Source organism: Macaca fascicularis, chromosome 15, assembly GCF_037993035.2.
Source record: "Macaca fascicularis isolate 582-1 chromosome 15, T2T-MFA8v1.1".
Classification (NCBI taxonomy): Eukaryota; Metazoa; Chordata; class Mammalia; order Primates; family Cercopithecidae; genus Macaca; species Macaca fascicularis.
In genome coordinates this window covers 77,674,113-77,682,728 of record NC_088389.1, presented here as the reverse complement: position 1 = coordinate 77,682,728, position 8,616 = coordinate 77,674,113, and the positions used below count along the sequence as shown (strand labels likewise).

The 8,616-nt window shown below is 34.0% G+C and overlaps 2 protein-coding genes across 2 annotated transcripts; both read right to left on the bottom strand.

The window, feature by feature from the left end:
- Positions 1 to 1,015: 1,015 nt before the first annotated feature.
- LOC102145962 (interferon alpha-17) lies at positions 1,016 to 1,631 on the bottom strand. The gene has a single exon (XM_005581630.4). The coding sequence runs from the start codon at positions 1,603 to 1,605 to the stop codon at positions 1,036 to 1,038; it is 570 nt and encodes a 189-aa protein (XP_005581687.3). The 5' UTR covers positions 1,606 to 1,631; the 3' UTR covers positions 1,016 to 1,035.
- Positions 1,632 to 5,311: 3,680 nt separating this feature from the next.
- On the bottom strand, positions 5,312 to 6,260 carry LOC102115289 (interferon alpha-10). Its single transcript, XM_005581635.4, has one exon. It carries the CDS (start codon positions 5,969 to 5,971, stop codon positions 5,402 to 5,404), a length of 570 nt encoding a protein of 189 aa, XP_005581692.3. The 5' UTR covers positions 5,972 to 6,260; the 3' UTR covers positions 5,312 to 5,401.
- Between the last annotated feature and the right edge of the window lie 2,356 nt (positions 6,261 to 8,616).

Below are 8,616 nucleotides of genomic sequence, written 5' to 3'. Positions count from 1 at the left end.
GCATGGGCGACAGAGGGAGAATCCGCCTCAAAAAAAAAAAAAAAAAAAAAAGATATTCCACCTCTGTTTTCTTCTTCTCTTTGTGTCTCTTCCGTTCCCCCACTTTAGTGGTGGAAGGTCCTCAGAATCCACTTTAAGTCTTTTTTTCCCTCTCCAATTGTTCACCACATGGACATTCATTCCATTTCATTCTTGGCCTTTCCATTGCCAGTTAGAAACTTCCAGATATGGTATTCCTTGAAAACTGCAAACTTATTTATCTGACTGGCAATGTACCTTTTCAATTACATGTTGAAAGTCAGTTTACAGAGAATATCTCTGCTTTTAATTCCAGACATGTCTCAATCTACCTTCTGCTAAGAGGAATTCATTGCTTTTTCACTTCTTCATATTACAGCAGTTAGTATAACTGATATTAATTCAGCATTATTATTGTTTTTAGATTTCTTTCTGGACAAAAATCAAAGATACAAGAGAACAGGAACTGTAGTTTTTATGTTCATGTTTGTATCCTGATGACGACATATAACCTGGTATAGAAAAATATATTTTTATAAAACTTGAATAAAATTATGATAGGTAACTAAATTAAATCATCTATTTTTAAGTCAGGTTGTACAGTCAGGCTTGGCAATTTTATCTTAAAGAAAAAACAAACACAAGACATTTTGTGTAGTAAAAATTTAATGAAAAAGGAAATTAATATATTAGCTACATAAGAAGAACATATATTGTTACATTAACCACAAAATAAAGGTACACATGATATTACATAAAAATAATTTAAATCTTAAAAATATGTAAATAATAAATATTTAAATAAACAGATGAACAGAGACATCAGCGTGGTCATCTGTAAAGGACTAGTGCCTGCACAGGCGAACACGATGCTTCTTTACACTCCTGAAAACATTTGAAAATTTTGATTCAACTCGTGGTGTTTATAGGAGAAATGAGTCTTTGAAATGGAAGAACTCATGAAAGTGTGAGATGACATGTCCGTCAATGAGGATCATTTCCATGTTGAACCAGTTTTCAATCCTTCCTCCTTAATCTTTTTTGCAAGTTTGTTGAAAAAGAGAGGGATCTCATGATTTCTGTTCTGACAACCTCCCAGGCACAAGGGCTGTATTTCTTCTCCGTCAGATAGAGAGTGATTCTTTGGAAGTATTTCTTCACAGCCAGGATGGAGTCCTCATTCATCAAGGGAGTGTCTTCCATCCCAGGCTCTGCTATCACACAGGCTTTCAGGTCATTCAGTTGCTGGTAAAGCTCAGCGGAAAATTTTTCTAGGAGGTTCTGTTCCCAAGCAGCAGATGAGTCCTTTGTGCTGAAGAGATTGAAGGTCTGCTGGATCATCTCATGGAGGACAGACATGGCTTGAGCCTTCTGGAACTGGTTGCCATCAAACTCCTCCTGGGGGAATGCAAAGTCACGTCTGTCCTTCAGACAGGAGAACGGAGAGATCCTTCCCATTTGTGCCAGGAGTATCAAGGCCCTCCTATGACCCAGGCTGTGGGTCTGAGGAAGATCACAGCCCAGAGAGCAGATGGATTTGTAGCTGAGCACCACCACGGCCATCAGTAAAGAAAAGGACAGGGCCATTGGGATGTTGTCAATATTGCTAGGCTACGTGAGGTGGGTAACCTTGAACCTTGGCCTCTAGGTTTTCTGAAGACTTTGCTCTGTGCATGGGTCTTAAATAGTGAACATACTAATTTCCATTTTCTAAAGGCTCTAGTTTTACTTTCTATCTCTGTTTTTGCTTTCTTTATTCACTCTCTACATGTGTTGAAAGATGTTTTTCATCATTGCCTATTTTTCACCTACACTCAAAATTTTTATGGTATTTTTTTCTAATTGAAATCTTCATGAACTCTTAATAACACAGATTTGGCATATTTATTTATGTATACTGTGTATACCTCTACTTCACAGATAAAAACTATAAACTTTGCTCTTTTTATTCAATGTAAAGTTAAGAATGACAGAAAAGTTAAACTAAAATCTAAGTTTAAAAGCTATTGACATTTAACTTAGTTTGATGGGTAGAATTGTGGAATAACTTTTAATGTAATATGTTCATGTAAATTTTTGTGTGAAATTACATATGCAAAATAAAAATCTATATAAATATACATTAATATTATGAATGTAATTACCTACCTAATCATTCAAAACTGCTAAAAATGTGAATAAGTTTTAAAAATTTTTCTCATAGTATATGAAGCTTTAAATTTTCCTTTATATGAGAAAATAATTTGTAAACTTCACTAGCTGCAGTATTCATCCAGGTATTGCCAACACTTTTTTCTTTTCAGTACTTAACATAAATATTGATGTGTGACTAACTTTAGTAGAAATAAATCATATAATGCAAGCTATTTGCATTTAATTCTCAAAGTCTACGAAACATCCTGAAAAACTGAGAATCAAACATAAGTAATAACCATAAGATAGTCAATGGCAGCCAGAAGTTATGCAGGCTAAAGCTACAAATTGTGATAAGACTTTAAGATCCAGCAAAAAATGGACAGAAAGTCCTCCAATCACAGTCATCTCTTTGCCCTAGGTTTGTGACACTGATCTTGCGAATATTTTGTGTATCTTCCTGAACTCAGTATCAGTGCTTCTCATGTGATACACAACAAAACCCAATGAGAAAGATGTATATTAAGCAATCAAATTTTGTTGGATAGACTTGTTGGAGAGTCACAAACTATTGTAATACGTCAGATTTGTTTATACTATGAGAACTAATTTTTGTACCCTTCGAAGAAGTATCATTCCAATAAATATATGTGACTTAGAAAATATTATCAATTACATCATTGTCATTTTTCAAAAGTTTTCAGAAGTTCTTATCGAAGTCAATTCTTATTGAAAAAATAAGACCATCTTTTCTTCTAAATTCATAAATTTATAATAATTGAATATTATCAACTAAAGAACTAACTTTCAGAGTGGTCCTGAACTCTAACTCTAACTTTTTATTTTGCATAAGAAGTTAGTTTGTCTCAGCCCTATAGAGGCTGAGTCCTTAAATAGAATGAGCTCTGCTTTAGCAAATCAGCTATTTAGTAAGTGAAGGTTTACTAGTTTCTCATTTTTTCTTCTACTAGCAATGGGATTGCTGGGTCAAATGGTATTTCTGGTTCTAGATCCTTGATGAATTGCCACACTGTCTTCCACAATGGTCGAACCTTTTACATTCCTACCAACAGTGTAAAACCTTTCCTATTTTTCCACAGCTTCACCAGCATCTGTTATTTCCTGAATTCTTAGTAATCGCCATTCTGAGTGGCATGAGATGGTATCTCATTGTGGTTTTGATTTGCATTTCTGTAATGATCAGTGATGTGGAGCTTTTTTCATGTATATCGGCCACATAAAAGTCTTCTTTTGAGAAGTGTCTGTTCGTGTCCTTTACCAACTTTTTGAATTTTTTTTTTTTGTAAATTTGTTTAAGTTCTTTGTACATTCTGGCTATTAGACCTTCGTCAGATGGGTAGACTGCAAAAATTTTCTCCCATTCTGTAGGCTGCCTGTTCGCTCTGATGATTCATAGTTTCTTGTGCTGTGCAGAAGCTCTTTAATTCGATGTCATTTGTCAATTTTAGCTTTTGTTGCTCTTGGTTTTGGTGATTTCATCATAAAATCTTTGCCCATGCCTATGTCCTGAGCTCTATTGCCTAGGTTTTCTTCTAAGGCTTTTATGGTTTTGGGTTTTACATTTAAGTGTTTAATCCATCTTGAATTAATTTTTGTATTAGGTGTAAGGAAGGGGTTCAGTTTCAGTTTTCTGCTTATGGCAATCCAGTTTTCCCAGCACCATATATTAAATAGGGAATCCTTTCCCCATTCCTAAAGTATTGAGAAACAGTATCTCTTCCAGTTTCTGATTTTATTTTGTGAAAGAAATGTGTCAGTTTTTACTGACATTTAACAGAGAATTAATCAAAATAATGATCAATTACTATTGTAAATAATTTTATATTTTATGCTTTAAAAATATAAAATATTTAATGTATTCATATGATTTACCAATGCATCAAATATATGAAATTTATTTAGTGGCATGTATTTTCAAAAAGGAAACACTATGCAGATAAAAGATAATCCACATTTTTGGAGAGTGCAACCTTATTACTTCCCTCCATTGCAAAGGCAGATCTCTCACAATTTTCTATATGTGTTATCTTGATTTTTCTTTTCGGATTCACTCTTCTACCTACCCCAGTATGGCTTCTGCTGATTAATTCTATCAATCCAGCTCTCAGTAAGCTCTGCACTGCCATCTCTTTTCTTGCTGTAGTGCTCAGTTTTAATTCACATTTTTCGTAAGTCTATTGATTCTTTTTCTAAGCACATTTATTTTCTAAATATGCTTTTATCACCATTCCCTCTTCTCTTTCTGCTGTTAAGTTATTCCACCTCTGTTTTCTGTGTGTCTCTTCAGTTCCCCCGCTTTACTGCTGGAAGGTCCTCAGAATCCAGTTTAAGTCTCTTTTTCCCCCTCCACTTGCTCACCACATGGACAGCCATTCCATTTCATTTTTGGCCTTTCCATTGCCAGTTAGGAGCTTCCAGATATGGTATTCCTTGAAAACTGCAAACTTATTTATCTGACTAGCAATGTACCTTTTCAATTACATGTTGAAAGTCAGTTTACAGAGAATATCTCTGCTTTTAATTCCAGACATGTCTCAATCTACCTTCTGCTAAGAGGAATTCATTGCTTTTTCACTTCTTCATATTACAGCAGTTAGCATAACTGATATTAATTCAGCATTATTATTGTTTTTACATTTCTTTCTGGACAAAAATCAAAGATACAAGAGAACAGGAACTGTAGTTTTTATGTTCATGTTTGTATCCTGATGACAACATACAGCTTGGTATAGAAAAATACATTTTTCTATAACTTGAATAACATTATGATAGGTAACTTAATTAAATCATCTATTTTTAAGTCAGGTCGTACAGTCAGGCTTTGCATTTTATCTTAAAGAATAAACAAACACAAGACATTTTGTATAGTAAAAAAATTTAATGAAAAAGGAAATTAATATATTGGCTAAATATGAAGAGCATATATTATTACATTAACCACAATGTAAAGGTACACATGATATTACATAAAAATAATTTAAACCTTAAAAATATGTAAATAATAAATATTTAAATAAACAGATGAACAGAGACATCAGCGTGGTCATCTGTAAAGGACTAGTGCCTGCACAGGCAAACACGATGCTTCTTTACACTCCTGAAAACTTTTGAACATTTTGATTCAACTCGTGGTGGTTATAAGAGTCATGAGTCTTTGAAATGGAAGAACTCATGAAAGTGTGAGATGACATGTCCGTCAATGAGGATCATTTCCATGTTGAACCAGTTTTCAATCCTTCCTCCTTAATCTTTTTTGCAAGTTTGTTGAAAAAGAGAGGGATCTCATGATTTCTGCTCTGACAACCTCCCAGGCACAGGGGCTGTACTTCTTCTCCGTCAGATAGAGAGTGATTCTTTGGAAGTATTTCTTCACAGCCAGGATGGAGTCCTCATTCATCAAGGGAGTGTCTTCCATCCCAGGCTCTGCTATCACACAGGCTTTCAGGTCATTCAGTTGCTGGTAAAGCTCAGCGGAAAATTTTTCTAGGAGGTTCTGTTCCCAAGCAGCAGATGAGTCCTTTGTGCTGAAGAGATTGAAGGTCTGCTGGATCATCTCATGGAGGACAGACATGGCTTGAGCCTTCTGGAACTGGTTGCCATCAAACTCCTCCTGGGGGAATGCAAAGTCACGTCTGTCCTTCAGACAGGAAAAAGGAGAGATTCTTTCCATTTGTGTCAGGAGTATCAAGGCCCTCCTATGACCCAGGCTGTGGGTCTGAGGAAGATCACAGCCCAGAGAGCAGATGGATTTGTAGCTGAGCACCACCACGGCCATCAGTAAAGAAAAGGACAGGGCCATTGGGATGTTGCAAATATTGCTAGGCTACTTGAGGTGGGTAACCTTGAACCTTGGCCTCTAGGTTTTCTGAAGACTTTGCTCTGTGCATGGATCTTAAATAGTGAACATACTAATTTCCATTTTCTAAATGCTCTAGTTTTACTTTCTATCTCTGTTTTTGCTTTCTTTATTCACTCTCTACATGTGTTGAAAGATGTTTTTCATCATTGCCTATTTTTCACCTACACTCAAAACTTTTTGTGGTATATTTTTCTAATTGAAATCTTCATGAACTTTTAATAACACAGATTTGGCCTATCTTTTTATGTATACTGTGTACACCTCTACTTCACAGATAAAAACTATAAACTTTGCTCTTTTTATTCAATGTAAAGTTAAGAATGACAGAAAAGTTAAACTAAAATCTAAGTTTAAAAGCTATTGACATTTAATTTAATTTGACGAGTATAATTGTGAAATAACTTTTAATGTAATTTGTTCATGTAAATTTTGTTGTGTGAAATTACATATGCAAAATAAAAATCTATATAAATACACATTAATAATATGAATGTAAATACCTACCTAATCATTCAGAACTGCTAAAAATGTGAATAATTTTTTAAAATTTTTGTCATAGTATATGAAGCTTTGAATTTTCCTTTATATGAGAAAATAATTTGTAAACTTCACTAGCTGCAGTATTCATCCAGGTATTGCCAACACTTTTTTCTTTTCAGTACTTAACATAAATATTGATGTGTTGACTAACTTTAGTAGAAATAAATCATATAATATAAGCTATTTGCATTTAATTCTCAAAGTCTACAAAACATCCTGAAAAACTGAGGATCAAACATAAGTAATAACCATCAGATAGTCAATGGCAGCCCAAAGTTATGCAGGCTAAAGCTACAAATTGTGATAAGACTTTAAGATCCAGCAAAAAGTGGACAGAAAGTCCTCCAATCACAGTCATCTCTTTGCCCTAGGTTTGTGACACTGATCTTGTAAATATTTTGTGTATCTTCCTGAATCAATATCAGTGCTTCTCATGTGATACACAACAAAACCCAATGAGAAAGATGTATATTAAGCAATCAAATTTTGTTGGATAGACTTGTTGGAGATTCACACACTATTGTAATATGTCAGATTTGTTTATACTACGAGAACTAATTTTTGTACCCTTCGAAGAAGTATCATTCCAATAAACATATGTGACTTAGAAAATATTATCAATTAAATCATTGTCATTTTTCAAAGGTTTTCAGAAGTTCTTATCAAAGTCAATTCTTATCGAATAAAAAAGACCATCTTTGTTCTAAATTCATAAATTTATAAATATTGAATATTATCAACTAAAGAATTAACTTTCAGAGTGGTCCTGAACTCTGACTCTAACTTTTTATTTTGCATAAGACGTTAGTTTGTCTCAGCCCTATAGAGGCTGAGTCCTTAAATAGAATGAGCTCTGCTTTAGCAAATCAGCTATTTAGTAAGTGAAGGTTTACTAGTTTCTCATTTTTTCTTCTACTAGCAATGGGATTGCTGGGTCAAATGGTATTTCTGGTTCTAGATCCTTGATGAATTGCCACACTGTCTTCCACAATGGTTGAACTAATTTACATTCCTACCAACAGTGTAAAACCTTTCCTATTTTTCCACAGCTTCACCAGCATCTGTTATTTCCTGAATTTTTAGTAATCGCCATTCTGAGTGCCATGAGACGGTATCTCATTGTGGTTTTGATTTGCATTTCTGTAATGATCAGTGATGTGGAGCTTTTTTCATGTTTATTGGCCACATAGAAGTCTTCTTTTGAGAAGTGTCTGTTCATGTCCTTTACCAGCTTTTTGATTTTTTTTTTTTTTTGGTAAATTTGTTTAAGTTCTTTGTACATTCTGGATATTAGACCTTCGTCAGATGGGTAGACTGCAAAAATTTTCTCCCATTCTCTAGGGTGCCTGTTCGGTCTGATGATTCATAGTTTCTTTTGCTGTGCAGAAGCTCTTTAATTCAATGTCATTTGTCAATTTTAGCTTTTGTTGCAGTTGGTTTTGGTGATTTCATCATAAAATCGTTGCCCATGCCTGTGTCCTGAACACTATTGCCTAGGTTTTCTTCTAAGGTTTTTATGGTTTTGGGTTTTACATTTAAGGTTTAATCCATCTTGAGTTAATTTTTGTATTAGGTGTAAGGAAGGGGTCCAGTTTCAGTTTTCTGCTTATGGCAATCCAGTTTTGCCAGCACCATATATTAAATAGGGAATCCTTTCCCCATTCCTAAAGTATTGAGAAAGAGAATCTCTTCCAGTTTCCGATTTTATTTTGTGAAAGAAATGTGTCAGTTTTTAGTGACATTTAACAGAGAATTAATCAAAATAATGATCAATTACTATTGTAAATAATTTTATATTTTATGCTTTAAAAATATAAAATATTTAATGTATTCATATGATTTACCAATGCATCAAATATATGAAATTTATTTAGTGGCATGTATTTTCAAAAAGGAAACACTATGCAGATAAAAGATAATCCACATTTTTGGAGAGTGCAACCTTATTACTTCCCTCCATTGCAAAGGCAGATCTCTCACAATTTTCTATATGTGTTATCTTGATTTTTCTTTCGGATTCACTCTTCTACCTACCCCAGTATGGC